Source organism: Sus scrofa, chromosome 1 (assembly GCF_054392235.1).
Source record: "Sus scrofa isolate SSC_HxYL_T2T_F1_AM1 chromosome 1, Sscrofa_HxYL_maternal_Yorkshire_Landrace_v2.0, whole genome shotgun sequence".
NCBI classification, from domain to species: Eukaryota; Metazoa; Chordata; class Mammalia; order Artiodactyla; family Suidae; genus Sus; species Sus scrofa.
Genome location: NC_139383.1, coordinates 147162227 through 147183457, shown reverse-complemented (window position 1 = coordinate 147183457; position 21231 = coordinate 147162227). Strand labels below are relative to the sequence as shown.

Below are 21231 nucleotides of genomic sequence, written 5' to 3'. Positions count from 1 at the left end.
TTCATAATCACTACAAAGTACATAATTACTAAAAAGTACATAATTAAATGGCATTGCTCCTCCAACCCTTTAATGTGTTCTTAGTTTTTATTGATTTCCATGTTGGGCCAACAAGTATTGAAGAATATAACTTGTAAACTTCCTGATTTCTTCTATTTTTATATATATTTTTTGCCCAATCTTTTTAGGGCCGTACCCACAGCATGTGGAAGTTCCCAAGCTAGGGGTCGAATCAGAGCTGTAGCTGCCAATCTTCACCACAGCCACAGCAATGCAGGATCTGAGCCATGTCTGTGACCTGCACCACAGCTCACAGCAACACTGGATCCTTAATCCACTGAGCAAGGCCCAGGGATTGAACCCACATCCTCATGGATACTAGTCAGGTTCATTCCTGCTGAGCCATGATGGGAACTCCCTTTTGTACTGTTTTTAAAAACAAACTTCTCATTTGAAAAGGTGCCAAAGCGGGAGGTGATCTAGTCACTAACACTATGACCTGTCTGTCATGGTCCTGGGGCTGGAAGGTGATCCATGTCCTCAAGGCTTCCTGCTTTGCTCTGCTTTGCTTATAGAGAGTGCTACTCTTGGGGGTGTTAAACCCCCCGCCCCCAAATACCTGCTCTTAGGAGTGGCAGCTGGTGGTAGGAATGTGGCCAGAAGCACCCCGGGCCCACCCACACCCACCTGCTGAGCTGGGCAGAGCCTTCTCACCCCCTGGGTCTCCCCCAAGGCAGCCAACCAATCTTACTCTCAAATTCAAACACAAACTTGCTGGACACTGTCTAAGCCCAAATCTCTTCACAGTCATCTGTGAACCCAGATGACTGGTCAGATACCTGAAGTGCCTGATAGGGATGTTGTTTTTTGAAAAATAAAGTTGGAAAGTGTTATTTTTTAAATAACCTACCACCAATCCACATTGGCTGTTATAATCAAACATACTCTTGACAGTGGTAACCAATACACACTTGTGTTGCTAGGACACCATGATTTTGAATATGGCAACATTCATGGAGCCCAAAACCACAAGTAAGGTGTATAGAGAACATACTCTACATACTCTGCCAGAAAACTCTAAGGTTCTACAGGGATGTGAAGGGGTTTTTTTAGTTATCCTACAGGTTCCCTGAGTCTTTCTAATGAGCACTGACTCTCTAATGTCAGTTCTGCAGATACAGGAAGTATTATCTTTGTGCTGCAGCTTTTGGCCTAGACAGAGGCCGACCTCAGGGTAGTGGGGACAATACTGCTCACATTACCCTGAGCTGCCCACGCCCACCTGGGATGGGGGAATCGGTATAATCCTTCCCACCTCTGCCCTCGGTGAGGTCAGGAGTTCCCAAGTGTTGACTGACTCCTGTACAAAATAACACCTCCCTAAGCTTGTGTTAGGCTGTAAGTCTTTGGTTTATAAAGGGTATTCCCTCCAAAGGGTGTGATGAACAAATCCATGTCCACCTTCTCACCTTTCACACTTCCTAGCTCTCCATCAGCCCTTCTCCCCCCTCACCACGCTGGGGAGGAAGCACCCCGAAAACACCGAGTTCATCCAGCCCTCTCCCACACAATCTAATTTACATTATTATTTAAACTGTGGCCCATTAAGTAAAATCTATTTGGTACTTAAGAGGGGGACGAACAACAATGATCTGAAAATTCATGTCTAGTCCCAACTCTTCCATTTAAAGGAAGCTTTACTTTTTTTTTTTTGCTTTTTAAGCCTGCACCTTCGGCATATGGAAGTTCCCAGGCTTGGGGTCAAATCAGAGCTATGGACGGGATCCAAGCCATGTCTGTGACCTACACCACAGCTCACAACAACATTGGGTCCTTAATCCACTGAGCGAGGCCAGGGATAGAACCCACATCCTCGTGGATACTAGTTGGATTCATTTACACTGAGCCATGATGGGAACTCCAAGGAGGCTTTACTCTTAATCCATGGACAGCATGTTAATGTTAAATGATAAGCTTTCCTGATATTTACCTTGTGGCACATTTTCAATGCGCTCAGTCAAGATCAATATCTCCGGATTACTTTCTCCTTCCAGTAAGGCTCTGTAAAGATAATTTTTAAAAAGCTCATTAGGAAAGAAAAAAACAAGAAGTGCCTCTGTGAGCTGTCATGTCTGGTCACTGACCACACTGTCACGGTGTCACATGTCTGCAGGTGATGCACCGCAGGGATGCAAGCCCACCCCCCGAAGACCTGCTGGAGAACACGTCTATCAGCTGAATGAACCAAATGAGGGGGCTAGGGCTTCAGGACTGGACAGCTGGCTTTCCAGAAAGCCCTTCCATACCCACAGCAAGGAGGAGGAAGAGAGAGGGATGTGGGCCCGGGAAGGGAGTTTGGGGGTCTGGCTTCCCGAGGAAGGAGGGAGGAGCCCATGCCTGGCAGGTCACCCTGGGCTAGGGGGCCTCAGAACAACTACTGCCACCCCCACTGGGGTCTCTCTAGAGTCACAGATCAGGAGGTGACTAGGGGCAGGGCAAGGACTGATGTTTGTTTGAAAATAAGGCAGCCAGGCCGCATCTGTGGTTTTCAAACTGGCTTCCACGCGGACATCTTAGAGATGCAAAAAAGGAGAGATGGGAGGCAGGCAGGTAGGAGAAGGAAAAGCTGCAGACTACCCCCTCCACCACCACGACCCCCAGGGGCCTCATTCCAGGAGGCATCTAGTTATCTCCTCTAATAAAATGGCAAAATACACTTGACTAGGTGGTTCCTTCATGTCTAGCTCCAAACGTGTAAAGTTGTAGATTCTTCATTAGGTTGTTATTCATACCTATGACTCAGACCCACTCAGGCCCAACAGCCATGGCATGTCAGCGCGGGGACATCCGTCACTCGGAGATCCTCAGGACTTGGGCTAGTGCAGGTACAACAGTTGTTTGGTTGCTAGAGTAACGTGTGAAGTCACTAACTTCAGTGCCAAGAAATACACTGTATATGGCAGAGGGCAACCAGAAGCAGAGCCCACCCGGAAATGCTGACATGACCAGCCGGGCAGGAAGACAGAAGGGGGATGCCAGAGCCAACAGGGCCTCGTGGATCAGGCAGCCTGGCGCCAAGTTCTAGCTCCACGGATCCAAACACAGTGACTCCCACAAAAGCCAGAGCCCCGTGGGCAGGTGGAAGAGAGCAGAGAGGCCCCTCCTGAGGCAAAGGGCACAGCCAAGGGCGAGAGGATTCCAGGGGTGCGCAAGGGGTTCACCTGCAAGTGGCGAGTGAAGGGCACACGTGTGGGCACAGGACACCAAGGGGTGGCGCCCAGAGCCCTGGCCCTTCCACACAGGGTAGAAGCCAGGAAACAGGACACCAGCCTGTTAATCCCACACCCTCATGACCAAGCGTGTTATGTTCCACGAACACAAATAGCCTCCATCACCGAGAAAACTCTGAGTTCTGTATATAATAGGAGGAAACAGGCTCCCGGTAAAAGTCAGACTCTTAGGATTACAGCAGCAGGACGATGGCCTCCTACAGCTCAGGGGCCATAGGGGTGGGCTGCTGGGAAGGCCAAGTCCAATTTGATATCTTCCTTCCACCTGCTGGGAAGGAAGCCTTGGGTATCACAGGGCTCCTCACACTAGCTGCCCAAGTCAGAGCAGAAGGTGCTCATGGGCATCCAGGTCAGCAGAGACTTGATGACAGGTGGCGGGTTGGGGCAGGATAATGAAGATCCCTTTGGGGGAAAAGGATCTTCCCTCTCCCCGTGGAGGAATGGTTTTGTTCCTCTTTCAGAGAAAACCCAAACCATCACCAAACTTTTTTTTACTGAGTTCGGGACCCAACGTGAGGTGCAATGGTTCCTAGGAGGGGGCACCAGTCCCCAAGGGGCTTATGTGGCTGGTGACACAGCACAAATGCTCCTGTGCCCAATGCCTTCACCAACCCTAGCTAAGATTGAGCACCAAGCAGGCTATAAGCCTCCCACCTGTCACCTCACCAAGTCCTCCTGGCAACCACAGGCAGGGCCAACAATGGGCGCCCAGGCCCCACAGGTGAGCAGATGTGTGGGAGAGTGATGGCCAAAGTCACGTGCTCTCCAGTGACCAGGGCACTCGGCCCTCCCCTGCAAGCCACCTGGGCCACCCTTCAGGGCCTGAAATGGTGCCATTTCACACATGTTTTAGAAAAACTCCTGTAGAGAGATCGCCCAGACCATATTAACGAAAGCAGATCCAACATCTCTTGGTGATTTCCATCAAACGCCCCTATAGGGAAGAGCCAAAGCTCCCACTAGGAAAGAGCTCAGGTCCACCGGTGCCTCCCCTCCAGATGGCTGCCCCGAGAGGCAGGCAGGATCCACCTTCCCCACCTGGAGACCCAGCACAGAGCTCCCAGGTACAGCTGGGACCCTCCCCCCACCATGGCACACAGCGTCCTGCCTCCACAGTGCCCCCATAAAAACTAGAGGCATAACCAAAACTGCTGGGAGAGGCCAGAAACGGTGCATTCCCTCCAAAGCTCTCAAAGGAATGTTTTAGTTTTTGTTTTTTGTCTTTTTAGGGCCACACCCGCATCCTCATGGGTACTAGTCCAGTTCGTTACCACTGAGCCACAGTGGGAACTCCTCAAAGGAAAGTTGTTAAGGAATAGACTCCTACAGCTTTAAGAAATGGGTAGAGAGCGCTCGGGTTATTTCGGGAGCGTTGAAGGAAAACTATCCTCAGCCATGGTGCTGGTGAGAAATGCCAACCGCCTGAATCACAGGCTATTAGTGAACGTTTCATACAGCCCCAGAGGTTGGCAGCCTCTCTCAAGAGACAGGAAAACAAGCAAACATGTGCGGGAAAATCAGGTCCCCAGCCTCATTAAGGTGTCCAAGACCAACCCACAGGGCAGAAGGGAGCTCTAATGCGGCCCCTGGCCTGGCTCCAGGCCCTAATAGACCACCCGTGGGGCTGAGTGGCAGCGGTTCGGCTAGGATGCATTATCCCAATGGAAGCTCAGGGCATATCGGCTGTTACTCTACATCGAGGGCACAGTGCCACTGCCCTGCACACCCTCCATAACTGTGGGCAAGAGACAGGGGGCAGGGGGAGGGAGAGTCGGAGGATGTTTCCAGAAGCCACACCAGTAGGGGAGCCTGCCTGGCCCAGGGTGGAGGGATGGCTCATGTGGTGCTTCCTGGCAAAACGCAGGTGGGGGTTGGGGGAGAAAGACGGGCTGGGAGGAGCCCCCCTGGCCCCCAAGCTCCAGAGAGGGTGAGGGACCACCTGTCACTCCAGACTGGGGACTGGGAATCAGAGGGGGGACAGGAGGAGAGAGGGGCAAATTTCCCTCCACAGAACCAGCATCACCATCAAAACTGGAAAGGGTCCAACCCAACAACGGGCATCTGAAAAACAAGGAGGCAACAGTGCCAGGCCGCCTCTGGGTCATTCCCCTGTGCTCAGAAAGAAATCACAGCTAGAAAGCCCATTTGTCAATTCCAGAGACTAAAAACAAACAAAAAACGCACAGAAAGATTACTAAGGAAGCAAAGAGAGGAAGCACAAGGAGTGGCTAACCAAGAAACCTCCCACATCAGGTTACCTGGATTCAAATCCGGGGCCTGCCCCTTCCCAGTCCTATGACCTTAGGGAAGCCACTCAAACCCTCTGTGGCTCCATTTCCCCATTTCTGAAATAGGGAGCACACACAGGTTTGGGGTGGTAATTCATAAAATGACTGGAAAGTTCTTGCAAGAGTGGCTGTCACAGAATATATGGTTGATAAATGTCAGCCACCATCATCACCACCACCCCCTACATCACCTTCTACTGACCTCAGAAGGAAGCTGGTTTTCCATTACCTAAAGGAGTTCAAGAAGGGAAGGGATTCTGAATTACCTAAAATCATGGTTAACAAAGGGTTAATTCCTTTACATGCTGATGTGGGCAAGGCTAGCAACTCCAATTATCCTAAAAATACAGGGTTTTATTAACTGCAAAGTTTTCACCTACTCACTAGGTAAGTCTCACTGTTAACACATTAAAAAAAAGTAGGATCCAATTTTCAAAAAATTTCTCCAAGACTTGAGAATTTCCCAAGAAATGTTTTCCTTTGAACGGGCACATTAAAAGGTACAGGTGGTCTAAAAAAATAATGGCACAACCCTGAAATAACCAACATTAGGAGTTACCAGCATTGCTTCATTAGCAGTCTAAATCTGGAGACTGAAGAGTTAGAACAGTTAAAACCCACTGCCTCTGCCAGCTGCAATCAGAAAGAGGAATAGGGAGTTCCCACTGTGGCTCAGAGGGTTAAGAACCCAACTAGTATGCATGAGGATGCGGTTCGATCCCTGGCCTTGCTCAGTGGGTTAAGAATCCAGCGTTGCCACAAGCTGCAATATAGGTCGCAGATGTGGCTCAGGTCTGGTGTTGCTGTGGCTGTGGTGTAGACCAGTAGCTGGAGCTCCAATCCAACCCCTGGAGCTCCAATTCGACCCCTAGCCTGGGAACTTCTATATGGCACAGGTGCAGCCATTTTAAAAAAGAAGAAAAAGAAGGAAAAAGAGTGTGTGTGTGGCAGAGAGGTGCTCACGTCCTCCCCCTGCACAGACATACAAAGAACCTAACTTTCCTTTTTTTAAAGGGCTTGCTTGGGGCATGCATAAGTTCCCTAGCCAGGGATCAAACCCACCCCACAGCAGTGACCTGGGCCACTGCAGTGACAATGCCAGATACTTAACCCCCAGCTCCACAGGGGGATTCAAAACCTTACCTTTTAAAAGGACTTTGCCATAAAGTCCTCAGGCAAGAAAGGAAATTTTTGCTCTCTATTTTCGTTTCTAGCCAGGCAACAGTCCCCTTCGGTGTTTTGTTTTTCTTTTGAGAAATGGTTTGGCCCTGCTTTCCATTTTTCCAGGTGAAACTTAGAACAACTGTTATAGGCTCCACCCCCCAAAACACAAAAAAACAAAGCCTCGTTTTTAAAATTTTGATGGAGATTGCATCATTTGACACCCCCCACCCCCACCCCCAATCAGAAATCCAGGCTGGGCCCTTTTTTATCCTCAGTTTTGTGGTTTCTGGACTCAGTACATTGTTGGGTATTTTTGCATTTTTTTGTTTCAGTTTTGAATATCTTTTTTTTTCCCCCATTAGACTTTCTAACAGCTTACTCCAAAGGACGGTTCTGTTCTCTTTTCAGGGTGGCGGGGGGTGGGGGGGCACTATTTATTTCCTAACTGTGCTTCTTCTAGTTCTCAGTCTGTAGCTTTGGAGCCTGACCTCTGTCAGCAGTGGAGGGGTCCAGGACATTGTGGGTTCTGAACACTGTCACAGTTTCCATCATCTTCAGATCATCCACCAAGTTTGAAAAAGTGTCAACTTTGTGGAGAGGGCGCAGTGTGGGGTGGTCTGCACTGCCAGAGCCTGTGCTGAGCTTCACCCCCCCACCACATTCCTACTCAGAAACCTCCGGCCCCTCCCCCACTGCCCACACCAGCATCGCCACACTAGCTCAGTCCTCAGGTCCTCGCTCAGGCTGACCTTCTGCCTGAAAGCCCTTCCCACCTGGTCTCTTCCTGGCTGCCTGTTCTGACTTGGCACTGCCTCTTCCAGGAAAGCCTGCGCGGCATGCTCCATCAGGGGCCCACAGCACCAGCCCCCCACTATGCCTGGCCATCCTGGATCTTCTCCTCTAGGCTGCTTTAAGACAGGTTTAGCGCTTTCTGGATGCTCAGATGCTGCCGTGCGAACAGTAGCACCCGGGATCTTGTGACAAGGCAACTTTGATCAGTGGATCTGGGGTGAACCTGAGATTTCCCACCAGCTAGAGATGCCTAATGATGCCGACACTGTGGGTCTGTGGGCCCCTGTGAGCAAGGTCCTGGACCAGTGCTTCTTTACCCTGGATGCATGTGACAACCATCCTCAGAGCTTTAGCACCACCACACCTGGGCCCACCCTGTGCCAATCTAATGGGAATACCTAGGACTGGGCCAGGAGCCTATGCTGTGTCAGGTTCTCTGGGTGAGGCCCATCTGCAGATGTGGCAGAGAACCATGCCCTGTCCTGTTTACCAGCATCTTCTCCCCTCTCATCACTCAGCTCCTCCTATAATAAACACCTGCACTTCAGGAAAAACCTCGCGATTACACATCAAGTGGACAAGCATCTTCGCTCTCTCATGACTCCATGGGTGACAGGCAGACAAGAGGGTGCATGTTCTGTGCCAACCCGCCTTCCCCCACACCATTCCCTTCTCTCAGCATCCTTGGCCCCAGTCTGGCCTCACTGCCCCTCACTGCCCCCACCCACCCTCACCTGCAATGTGGGAGAAAAGGGCTCATCCACACACTCGCCTGCCTGGCTGACCAGGGTCTCTCTGGCCACCAACTGGCCAACTAGGTTTGGTAAACTCCTCTAGACTCTGAGGTTTGCTTTGTTTCAATTTGTTATCAAATTATATATTTACTTATAAACTGCAAGTCTATATTTATAAATCATTACTCTATTATTTCTCTAACATTTCTTCTTCACCGTTAAGGCTACTGGAAGGGGCCAAACATCTAAGTGTTCACGGCCCTTGAGCACTGGTCTCTGCACTGAGCTGGGATGTGCTTTCAGCTTTCAAGAGCCAAGGCCCTGCCCTTACCTAGGAGGTATGTAGCCAGATCATGGCTGCAACTGCGTAGTGTTGGGGGAACAACCCAAGCAGGTCCACACAATCTCAGCCATGAGGGGGAAGCAATGCCAGCAGCAGCATTGGCCACCTCAGCCCCTCTGGACAGGGCTGGCAAGGAGTCACACTGCACCGGCCCCTGGAACGTGGTCCCCACGGGGCTGCTGCCCTCAGAGAGGCAGGGTGTGGGAGGAAGCTCAACTTCCCAGGGACAGTGGGTCAAGGTTTATAAAGATCCAATGGGCACAGGTGAAGAGTATTTTCACACCTGGCCTCAGAATTTGGGCAGTGGCACAAAAATACTGAAAGAATCACATGGCTTAGCCTCAGGACACATATCACTGATAAAAAATGCCAGGCTTATCATTTGTACAAAGAAACGGGTTATATTCAACTGTCTGTGTGCCCTTTAGACCTGTGAGCATTTCCCAGACTAAGTCCTGAACACTGGGGGGCAGGGCCCAGCAGCAGTTATGTTTGTTTGTTCATTTTTTGCTTTTTGTTTTTTAGGGGCACATCCATGGCATATGGAAGTTCCCAGGCCAGGGGTTGAATCAGAGCTATAGCTGTTGGACTATGGCACAGCCACAGCAACTCGGGACCCGAGCCGCGTCTGTGACCTACACCACAGCTCAGAGCAATGCCGGATCCTTAACCCACTGAGTAAGGCCAGGGATCAAACCTGCATCCTCATGGATACTAGTCGGGTTCGTAACCCACTGAGCCATAGCAGGAACTCCTGGCAGCAGTTTTGATTACAGGGGCTAAGCCCTACAGCTCAACAGGGCCAGGCATCCCATCTTCCCCATGCAGACTTGGACCTCAGAAAGACAAACAGTGAAATCAACCACTCCATTCCCAGAAAGAAGTGATGCCTCCTAAATTCCTAAGAGATGGCCAAGTTAATCCCTAGTTGGCTTAGGGAAATGTCCAGCCACAGAGAGAAGTAAACTCTGGCCCCGGGACAGTAAGACTCTGCTGACATGAGTGGAAAAGGCTCTCGACCAAGAGAAAAGCTAAAAACAGCTAAGCCTTGAGGAATGCTAGGCGGGTAGTGTTGGGAACACCCACCCGAGAGGTAAGGCTCTGGCCTCTCAGGCAAGATGCCCGCCTGTACCTTCTGACTTTTCATGACAAAGAACAGAAGGCAGAACAAAGCAAGGAAGGAAAGGGCTCAAGAGCCCAGGAAGACAGGCATAAAATCAAAGTCTCCCACTGTGGTGCAATGGGACTGGTGGCATCTTGGGAACACTGGGATACAGGTTCGATCCCTGGCCCAGCACAGTGGGTTAAGGATCCGGCATTGCTGCAGCTGCAGTTTGGATTGAAACTGCAGCTCAGATCTGATCCCAGGCCCAGGAACTCCATATGCCTCGAGGTGGCCAAATAAATAAATAAAAATAAAAAGTCAGTCTCCGGATCCCAACCCAGAGAAGTTTTGCAAAAAGGAAACAGGGCAATCCAACCGCCTCTGGAGAGAAAAGACTCACCTGACACCAAGCGTCACCTAGTATGCCCACAGATGTGGACTTTCTGGGCCAACCCAGCATCTGATCTAAGAGGGTGCCTGGTTAGTGGTACCTCCTGCCCCAGTGACTCATGGGATGCTAACCCCTTCCAAGCTCTAGAGCACCCTGTCCCCCTGGCCAAGGACAGGCATAGGACCTAAGAGAACTGTGGGCACGGAGGTAGGCAGGAGTGCTGCTGGGATGGTAGGAAGGAGCCCCTCCTCTGACCAGGGGAGTGAGGCTGCAAGGACAAAAAGCCTGGAGCCACTTGGGACCTCTCCTGCCACAGCAGCGGCAGAGCCGGGAAGGAAGGGACCAGAGGAGTCAGGGACAGATCACCAGCAGCCCCATTCGGGCACCCGGACTTACCGTGCCTGAAACTTAGGACTTTTTCAGCTAATGAGTAGTAAATGTGTTTTTTGATTTCAGCCTCTCTAAAAGGTTTCTGTCACTTGCAGGTGAAAAAAAAAAAAAATCCTAATCAATGCTTCCTTCCTGAAGTAAACCGACTGTTTTAAAGTTTTTCTTTTTGGTTAAGTTCAGCTTATCTCACTCAGCATTTGTTTGAATATCTGACCAATTTACTTTTGCAATTATTCACCTCATGAGATTTCCAAGGAGAATGTGGAGGATGGACCTTGACAAGGACAGGCTGGCTAGCCAGTGCCCCTTCTCCCCTGACCAGCATCCTTATGCAGGACTCAGTCACCACACAGCACCCAGAGAGGAGGACCCAGCAAGGCCCCCACCAGCTTGGCCCCAAGACTGTCCCTCAATTCAGCTGGAGACTCTTCCCCTGGGGAGGCTTCACCACTTAGTGGCTGGCGTAGTGGCTACTGTGGGCCCAGACCAGAGGATGCCCAGTGAGAGGCTGGCAATTATTCCAGACAACAGAGACAGTGAGGCTGGTCCCAGGCTACAATGTGGACTTCCAGCTCAAACCAGGCAGATCCCTTCTTCTAATGCACATCAAAGCAACCAGGCAACTTTGATATTCTCAGAGCAAAGTCATGATCAGAAGCCCGCACAAGCAGCCCACAGGGAATGCTGAGCCAGGCCAGTCTCTGGCCCCAGTCCCCTTCTCTCCAGGTCTAATTCCCTCATCTGTCTCCAGAGCCCACTCACACCCACAAATATTTAAGCTTGCAGCAACCTGGGGGTGAAGGGGGCATCATGCCCACTTTACATGGTTTGGTGGGAAAGGTACAGCCCCTCACCAGCCTGAATCCTGCTCCCAGCCCTCTTCCCTCACCTGCAAAAGAGGTGCGTGGTGTCCACCACCAGAGGGGTGACTTCAGGCAGCAAGCAGTGCGAAGGACTCAGCAGTGCATATGGCAGGTAGTTAGGGCTTAGTAACGCTGACTGCTGTGATCATTCTCACAAGTGGGGAGCCTGCGTCCCCAAAGTTCCTTCCATTGTACGTGTCTGAGATCTGGACCCCTCAGTGCCAGGCCTCACTGATCATGAAAGCCGCAGCAAATGAGGGCATTACTCGGCCAGAGACCACTCATCCTCAGGGGGCAGGAAGGGAAAGTACCACTCTGCTACCCACAGGCCACTCCAGGAAACCGGGCCACATCATCTGCCCCATTAAGGGGTCTATGACCATTTCATCTGGGTTAGTCACCCCAATTTCAAGTCAACATCTTGATAAAGCCAGTCACGTGGAGTACCACACTTTGAGCAAAGATGTGGTTCTTCAAGGCCAAATCCCTGGAGATGCAATGACAGCCCCAGGATTTGAGGCACCAGCACAAAAGGCAGATGGACTGGGACTTTGTGGATTTGAGTCCTGGTCCCCTCCCCTTTTCTAGGTCTGGAACTAACACGGCACCTGATCCCCGGGATCCAGTGACTGGCATGTATAAAGCTTTTCACCAGTTCCTGAAACATGTAAACAGAGGCCAGGGTGCAAAACCTGGCTACCCCCCCACCCCCGACCAGGGTCGCCTGCTCCATGATCTGAGTGGGTCATCACTCTGGCCCTAGATGCCTCGCCTGCCACTCCAGGGCTGCTCTCTGCTGTCATCAAGCCACAGCCACTCCACAGAGGCCTCAGGGGCTTTCACACTGCCATCTTCAGCTCTGTAGACTTGGGCCCTGTCCTTACCGGTAGGTCGCCACTTCCAGGCTGAGGCCAGTCTTCACCTGCACGAGCTCCTGATAGTCCCGCAGCCGGTCAGCCATGGCCAAGGTGAGGGCTGCCTTCTCATCCTCCAGGCAGGCAATCACTCTCTAAAGAGAACAGAGGGTTTGAGGATCATAAGACTAGAGCTTTGCTTAAGGTACCAACAGCTCAGGACATAGAAAGAGATGAACAATCTGTAGGCTTATTAAACATGCCGTCATTGCGAAGTTCCTGGTGCAGTGGGTTAGGGATCTGACTGCAGTGGCCCAGTCTGCTGCAGAGGCATAAGTTCAATTCCTGGCTAAAAGGACGAAGTGTTGCCACAGCTGTGGTATAGATTGAAGCTGCAGCTTGGATTCAATTCCTGGCCTGGGAACTTCCATATGCTGTGGGTGTGGCCATGAGAAAAAAAAAAAAATGCAGTCACTGCAAGGATGATTTTAAATACTATATTTCTCCCACCTGGAAGATTTTTCTTTTTAATTGCATATGGAAGATGTGGCTCAGACACTGGCATCCTTGTTCCTATTCCCAAATGATAATGAAAGCCTGTAAAGCATCTCTGCAATCCAGACATCAGGCAGCTTAGGGAAGTCAATATGTCACACTGGCAAAGTAGATGCTATTGAAAGTAAGCCAAGGTTAGAAAACAGAGGTGTTACAATATTTATTTATTTATTTTATTTGCTTTTTAGGGCTGCATCCATGGCATATAGAAGTTCTCAGGCTAGGGGTCAAATCGGAGCTGCTGCTGCTGGCCTACACCACAGCCACAGCAATGCCAGATCTCAGTAACATCTGAGACCTACACCACAGCTCACAGCAACACCGGATCCCCGACCCACTGAGTGAGGCCAGGGATTGAACCCGCATCCTCATGGATACTATTTGGATTTGTTTCTGCTGCGCCTCAACGGGAACTCCAACGTTTTACAATATTTTAAACAGAAGTCACTCAGATCTGAAATAGACCTTTCCCCCAGACTCACGATTTCCCCATAAGCTGGTAAGCCAATACACAGTTCTTTGTTTTACCTAGAAAAGCTATTTTAGAATCATCTGGGGAAGAAAAGAATGCCACATTAATGAGACAGGAATGCATTCTGGGCATAAATGTCAAAATTCAGACCCAGATATAAATCTTTTTTGACTGTGCTCATAGGACATAGTTAATAAGTGCTCCCTGGGCACATGTTCACATCATCCCCACAGCAGTTCTGCACAGACCTGGTTAGTAGCATCTGTCCCTGCCCCTCCCTGGCTGGGAGACACTGCAGGGCACACAGCCTGCTGTCTTGTACATCCCCCACCTCTAGAAAAATGCCCTTCACATGCAAGTCCCACAGCACACAATTGGGGAACTAGATTTCAAATGAAATGATCAAGAGAATATTACCTTCCTAGAAATGTACTATTTTAAGTTGACAATACATTTTAATATAAACACAGTGACTCCACTCGTACCATATTATAGTTCTGCACTACTCTGCATTATAGTTTTGCACAACATTTTACAGTTGTACTGGGGAATAATTAACTGACCAAATATTCAAACACCAAACCAAATAAATCCGTATTACTTTAACCTTTAGTTTGTAATGGAGAATAGCATTATTTCTTAATACAATTAGCTGAACAGACTACATTTTTAGACATTCACCTTTGTGGAATTTAAAAACTGTAAGAAATGAAGGATAATGTGAGAAAAAGAATATACAGATATAGATATATGACTGGGTCACTTTGCTGTACAGTAAAAATTGACAGAACACTGTAAATCAACTATAATGAAAAAAATAAAAATCATTAAAAAAAAAAAAAAAAAAAACCTGCAGGACAACCAGGAGTGGGAATCTATTTTCATCTCTCATGTAATACCTCCACCAAACACCTGGCAATATGCTGAAGGGCCACAATAAATATGGAACATCTATGAAATAAGGAATGAGCCTAACTAAAATCTCACACTGGATTTACTATTTTAAAAGATGCATGATCAACATGTATATAATTCTGCTTCCCATAACAATGCTATTATATGTATATCTAAGCTAATAATTGTTGTCAGGCTCTTTTCGTCTATATAAACAAAAACAAAAGCTAAAAGCTGAAGCCACATAACTTTTAAAAACAAAAGCTGAAGCCACTTAGTCCTTTTTTTTTTTTGGTCTTTTTGGGGCCACACCCATGGTACATGGAGGTTCCCAGGCTCGGAGTCTAATCAGAGCTGTAGCTGTCAGCCTACACCACAGCCACAGCAAAGCTGTATCTGAGCCGCATTTGCAAACTACACCACAGCCCAGATCCTTAACCCACTGAGCCAGCTTAGGGATCAAACCCATGTCCTCATGGATACTAGTCGGGTTTGTTACTGCTGAGCCACAATAGGAATTCCCACTTAGCTTTTAAAGCAAACGAGTATATTTAAGAACCTCTAGCTAGCATCCCAGAGTGGGTAAGTGTAAATGTCCCCCAAAATTGACATTGTAAGTAGTTAAAGAGGTTCATCAAAGTGGACCACTGGCCAATCTTGATTTAAGCCACAGCTGCCAGAATTTAGTCATGACATTCATATATTCCATAGTTAAGTCTCTACATTAAAATCCTATGTTACCCAATTTTAGAGGGAATATAAACTCAGGTACAGGATTATAGTATAAAATGTTATGTAAGGAGTTCCCACTGTGGCACAACTTCAGGTCTCTGCAGTTCCAGGATGCAGGTTTGATCTTGGGCTGGCACAGTAGGTTAAAGGATCCAGCACTGCTACAGCTGTGGCATAGGTTACAACTGTGGCTTAGCTCTGCTCTCTGGCCTGGGAACTCCATATGCCTCGGGGTAACCAAAAAAGAAAAAAAAAAAAAAAACGTAAATGTAAATACATTGCTCTTTCCTACATAGGAAATTCTACCTAAATATTAAAACTTGAGAATGTGGAGTTCCCTGGTGGCTCAGTGGGTTAAGGATCCAGCGTTGTCACTGCTGTGGCTCGGGTTTGATCTCTGGCCTGGGAACTTCTGCATGCTGAGGGCATGGCCAAAAAAACTTGAAATAGAAATAAAAATCTATTTATTGAAAAAAAAAAAAAAAACTTGAGAACGTGTGGTAATGTCTTCTTTAAAAAGAAGTTCAATTCTTATTAAACTGCTTAGGAAAAAACATCAGATGCCTTCAATTCTTCAACCACAAACCTCTTAAGCAGATCAAGATCTCCCAGCCATATCAAAGATGTAGTACAAAGATTCTCTCTCTCCCAAAGAGTACAGAACAGTTTTGCACCCCACAAAATACAAGGAGGAAAATCTAACTGTGTTTAAGTTAAAATAAATATAATAGAGTTCCCACCACATTTCCATGTGAGTCAACTCTTCCTAAACTGTCAGACACAAATTAGTTGACTTTTGGAAGCAAACCCTATAGCCCCCACGGAAATTCTAACCAACCCTGCTAGTTGAATAAAGCTTCAGACTTGGCCTCTGCTTCTCTGGAAGTTTTCAAACCATTGGCCCGGCCAAGGCACTAGAACCTGGAATGCCACAGTTAATTCCAACCCAAGCAGAAGCAGTATGGCCATTTAATGTTATAAAACCTGGGGAGAACAGTCACCTTTCTCAGTTGCTATTTAGAGAACTTTTGGGCAGCATCACAACTGATGATGAAACTCAGGCCCACACCAGAGAGAGCACACTGCCGTCAGCACCCAAGAATTCACTTTCTCTTGACTGAACCTGAGCAGCTCCTTGCTGAGCAAGTCACCCAGATACAACAGGGACAGCTAGCAAGGGTCAGGGTCACGGCACTGAGAATCTTGAATGTTTGAGCTCCAGGGGATTTAAATACTGTGAAAACCTCATTTAGACATACAAAAACCCTAAATGTATAAATAATAAGCAGTGATTGGATGCTAAGGATTTAGAGCTCCAGCCCAGACAATACCCTGAGCTCCACTACCAGGTGGGTACGTTGGAAGCATATCAAACTGAACTCTGATCTCCTACTGCACCAGCCCCCGCCCTCCAGCTGCTCAGCCCCCTCCCCCATGGTGTGGACCTGATTTCTCCCCTTCTCTCCCACATCTCATCCATCCAGAAAGCCCAAAGGCTTCAGCGTCAGGGTGGATTCCTGTCTTTGCCCCCTTGCTGCCCCCAGTCAAGCCTCCAGCATCTCTGCCTTAACGATTGCAAAAGTCTCCTAAAGAGGTCTTGCTGCTCCCCTGCTTGCCCCACACAGCAGCTAGAGAGTCCATGAAGACTCAGGTCACCACCCACCTCTGCTCAGAGGCCTCCAGTGGGATCCTGCACTCAGACCAGAAGCCCAGGTCCTGTGGTGGCCACTTGGCCCCTCTCCCCAGCCACACTCAGTCCTGAACCCTGCACCGTTTCCACCTCCAGAACTGTGCAGTCAAGGGACCTCCTCTGTTTTGTTTTGCCCTCTGCTGTATCCCCAACACTTGAGAGCCAAACTTGGCACACCAGGCGCTCAATAAATGAATTGAATGGGTGTACCCTGTGAGCAACTTTCATCACCCCTAGTTCACAGATGGGAAACCAAGACACAAATACTGGCAGAGCCAAAATTCAGGCCCAGATAGAGCAGCTGATCGACTCCAATCCCATCAAAAGAAAGCTCTCATTCAATCACATACTGGGGGCATGGAAGCAGCCCATCAACAGTCAACCTCAAGGCTAAGAACTGTTTCACAAGCCCAAGTCCCAATGTTTATGGGGTGAATGTGGTTTAAATCACAAATATCCTACAGCTTTTGTTCAAAGCGCCTTCCTGTAGCCTGGGAGACATGGTGTGTGCTAATCAGGCTTCAAGTGAACTAAACTAGACATAGAATGCTGCGGACTTGGATGTCAGTTCAGCCAACTTTTCCCTGGCAAATCTGACGCATGTAGGCCATCTGGGAAGGCCCACTTTTTCCAGAGAGCCCTCATGAGCATCTTTCCCCCTCAAGCTGCCAAGCTGCAGAGGCAGCCCAGAGCCAGGAAATGCTGGGCACTGTGTAGGGGTTCCTGCCTCCAGATGGGGGAGAGAGTTCCCTTTAACCAGGTGGAACACAAGAAAAAGTTCCAAAGACTGAACACTAGAACTATTCTGACAAAAGCCAGCTGGAAGAGTCTGAAAGCATTTTGAGATTTTAGATTAATGGGCACCTCTGTGCTGGCCCTTAGAAAGAACACTGATTATTAGTCTATGAAAGCAAAGTGAATAAAGATAAAAAGTTCATCCTTAACAGAATAGATAGAAGATGGGAGTTCCCATTGTGGCAAAGCGGAAATGAATCTGACTAGCATCCATGAAAATGCAGGTTCGATCCCTGGCCTCAGTGGGTCAGGGATCTAGTGTTGCCTTGAGCTGTGGTGTAGGTCACACACATGGCTTAGATCCCATGTTGCTATTGCTGTGGCTGTGGCCAACAGCTACAGTTCCGATTCGACCCCTAGACTGGGAACTTCCACATGCGGCAGGTGCGGCCCTAAAAAGACAAAAAAGACAAAAAAAAAAAAAAAAAGGATAGAAGAGAGGAAATAGGTTAGTTGCTCAGGCAGTGGAGCCTGAATCAAACCCAGGCTTAGCTACTTACTAAGTGACCCATGAGCCTCAGTTTTCATCATCTGTAAAATGGGGCAAATATTAGTACCTACCTCTTAAGACGGATATGAGGACTGAAAATGAATACACTTGTGAAGAGCTTGGTACCTGTGGTAACTGGCACACAGGAAGCTCTTGATAAAGGCTAACTCTCAGTAATGAAACTTTTACTACAATCTATTAGTTAAGTTAGGTTTTATGATATTTTCAGTCTCCCCAAAGTAAGCATCTGTAGAATGTGAAAACATCAGGGGCTTGGGGTTAAACCATTGATCCTTACTCTTTAATAAAAGTTCTAGCATTTTTATACTTCTTCAGAAAACTACTAACGCTTGGTGTTGAGTCTTTTGGAATGCAACTTGAAATATAGTTGCTTTAAGCTAAATGGTGAGATTTAATACACGGATAAGGAAATATGCAGTACAATGAAAACTCCACAAATTGGAACTGAAAAAAAATTCAAGTCCTTAATGACATCTTCCTTGCTCTTTACTTTTAAGAGAAATAAGCAAATTCCAACAAGAGAGGTATCACTGGACAGGAATCCTAGTTCAGGTCAGGTGGAACCCCAGGGAAGGGCCTGGAATCAGAGGAATTCTACTTTTATGTTTCACATCTGGGGCTACACTTAAGATTTAACTGTGAGGGTGGGGGTGGGGAAGGGTTCTGATGCTAAAAAGAATACTGAAACTTGAGCTTCCAAATGAGCCAAGTGAGCCATGGCTGCAAATGAATGGTGAGGATTTAGCCCACACAGGATGCCTCAAGGAAATCTTTTCCAAACCTGCTTGCACAGTAGGGACTCAAGGTGGGAACAATGGTTCCCTACAAAAGGGTTCAGTGGGCAGTGGGTTTGGCAGGCACTTCTTTCTGGTTAAAAGCTCCATGAAAGCCCACATTAAAGGTGCTTTTAAACACTCGCTCAACACAGAGCATGGGGCCCATGGAGGTGACATTCCACCACTGGAAAAGGAAGCACTCTCCAGTCTAGAGTAAGCCCGGGTGATCAGTGCACACTGTGGCCGGTCCTGGTCCTTGCCCTATTTACAACTCAGACAGAACACTTTTGAAAATTAAGCAGGAAAGGCCAAACAAAACCCATGATCCAAAAGATTAAATTCCAAACAATTCTGTACTGTATTGCTTTATATGATTTCCCATGTACACTCCAGTGCAGCCCTAGAGACCAGGTTAGTCAAAAGATATCTGCTGATTATTTATGGATGCTTGTGATGTCACCAAAATCACCATGTTCCCTTCACTTTTAAATTTTTTAGAAAGGCACAAAATCACTCTAACACAAATCTTTCATTCGAAGCCATAAACCGTTCGGTTTAAAATATTTCTGAATGTGTGTGAATATTGTTCTACACTGTCATCCTGAGAACTACTGAGAGCAGGATTGGGGAATATTTCCATTTCTGGCCAAGACTGGGCATGACCAGGGCAACCCTGTCAGACAATAAATCAGCTACAGGTGTCACCGCCTGTGTCAGAGGTTTGAGCTTTGCTTCCCTGAAATAGGAACTGTTTATATTACCTGCACTTGTAATAACATCCTGCCACAGGGACCTGCATTAACACGACTTTTACACTACCCAGAGATCTGACATCAGCTTGTACTGTGGAAAAAACATCTCTGATTAAATTCTCTGCATTAAGGTTTCTGCCCCTCCCAAGAACAAACAAAGCAGTGGCCCGGGAGCCACGACCAGCTGACTCCAACGGGGAACTGAGAAATCATTTTGGCAAAATAAAAACCGTTTTGGAAAACAAGTTGTTCTCCCCCAAAGAAGCCCTAGTGCCTAGTGTTCAATTTTGAACGGTTTCTGACAAGGACTTGACATTGCCTAGAAACCTTCCCAACACTGGGAAGTGTCTGAGAAAGAAGGAGCTGTCACCTCTGAAGTCACTTCTGGGCCTTCCTGGTTGACTTCTATGTGAACTCGGTCTTCCAAACACAAGAAACTGAAAGAACTGAGAACTGAGGGAGTCATTTGTCAGGATGCACCCAGTCATGTCAAGGTCTAAATTTGACAACCTGACAGGGACAGGGCCATTCACCAGGATCTGCCACTTGGCACTCTTCCACTGAGTAGATGGACCAAAGAACTGCGCACTTTTTCCAGTACTGGCAAGATGCCGGGATCCTGAGGAAGGCGGCCCCTTGGCGCCCGGGTCCCCAGGTGCACCCGCTGCGCTGGCCCCACCCGTCAGCCTTGCCGGGCCCTGGGTGAGCACTCTGTGGTCTGGGAGCCCTACCACTCCCCCACCACCAGCGCTCGCAGGGCGCACAGACCTGCCGCTCCTCGGCTTGAAGCTCGTACTCCTCTTGTACCCGCAGCAGCTCGTTTTCCAGCAGCGCTCGCAGCTGCTCCAACTCGAGCGCCTCGCGCCGCAGCGCCTCCGCCTCCTGCGCGCACAGCCGCGTCTCTTCCTCGGCCTCGCGCCGGCTCTCCTGGCCGCGCCGCAGCGCCTCCTCCAGCTCGCGCACCTCTTCCTCGTACAGCTGCACGGTCTCCCGCCACGACTCGGCCACTAGCAGTGCGTAGCTGTCGTGCACTTCCCTCAGGCGCGGCGGGGGTGCGGCAGGGCCGGTGGCGCGGGCGCGATAGCGCAGAGTCAGGCCAGCGGAGCGCGCGCGCAGCTCCCGCACATCGCGTTCATGGGCCGCGTCAAGGCCGCGGCGCTCGGCCTGCAGCCGGCCCAACAGCGCCTCGAGAGCGGCGCGCGCACCTAGCTCCTCCTGAAGCTCCCGCCGCTGAGCGTCCAGCTCGGCATCCAGACGGCCGCGGGCGGCGCGCGCCTCTTCGCCCAGCAGCTGCAGTTCCCGCAATTCGCGCCGCAGCGCGTCGCGCTCGCCCTCGGCCAGCGCCGTGGCCCAGCTCAGTTCGTCCAGCTGCTGCCGCAAGCTGCACGCCTCCTCCGCGAAGCGGGCCTGCGCCTCGGCCCACAGGCCCTCGTGGCCCCGCCGGCTGCGCAGCTCCTCCTCCAGGAGCAGGTTTTCGCGCTCCAGCTCCCGCACTCGGCACACATAGTCGTAGAGCCGGGCGTTGAGCTCCTGCAGCTCAGCCTTCTCGGAGCCCGTCTGCAGCCGCCAGGATAGCATCTTGATGGTGTGCGGGGCTCTCCTGGCGGGCCGGTTCCCTCCTGCCCTGGTCTTGTCCCCTCCGCCGCGCCGCTCCCGCCCCGCCGCTGCTCCCGAGGCCCGCAGACTGGGGCGGGAGTTGGCGAGCGAGCGGCACTTACCAGGGTGGGCGGGAGGGAGTGGCCGCGGGCCACGTCCTCTAGCCAATCAGAGTGCGGCCCGGCGCGGCCAGTGTGGCCGGACAGCGCCTCCTGGCGGAATGACCGTGAGGCCGCGCGGCTGC

At 49.6% G+C, this 21231-nt stretch overlaps 2 protein-coding genes across 5 annotated transcripts in view; one reads left to right on the top strand and one right to left on the bottom strand.

The window, feature by feature from the left end:
• TTC23 (tetratricopeptide repeat domain 23) overlaps nt 1-2713 on the top strand; it is a 131873-nt gene extending 129160 nt beyond the window's left edge. For both annotated transcript variants that reach the window (XM_084975620.1, XM_084975588.1), the window contains one exon: nt 2174-2713. In XM_084975620.1, coding sequence (XP_084831746.1) covers nt 2174-2239 — 66 coding nt within the window. In that variant the 3' untranslated portion in view covers nt 2240-2713. The remainder of the gene's footprint in view (nt 1-2173) is intronic.
• SYNM (synemin) overlaps nt 1-21077 on the bottom strand; it is a 28348-nt gene extending 7271 nt beyond the window's left edge. For 2 of the 3 annotated variants that reach the window (XM_084975564.1, XM_021098348.2), the window contains exons 1-3: nt 20160-21077; nt 12245-12369; nt 1991-2061 (exon numbers count right to left, since the gene is read on the bottom strand). In XM_084975564.1, the coding sequence (XP_084831690.1) occupies nt 1991-2061; nt 12245-12369; nt 20160-20969 (1006 nt within the window). In that variant the 5' untranslated portion in view covers nt 20970-21077. Of the gene's footprint in view, nt 1-267; nt 2062-12244; nt 12370-20159 lie in introns of those variants that run through there. The other variant, XM_084975576.1, reaches the window with a different exon arrangement.
• Nucleotides 21078-21231: the final 154 nt, after the last annotated feature.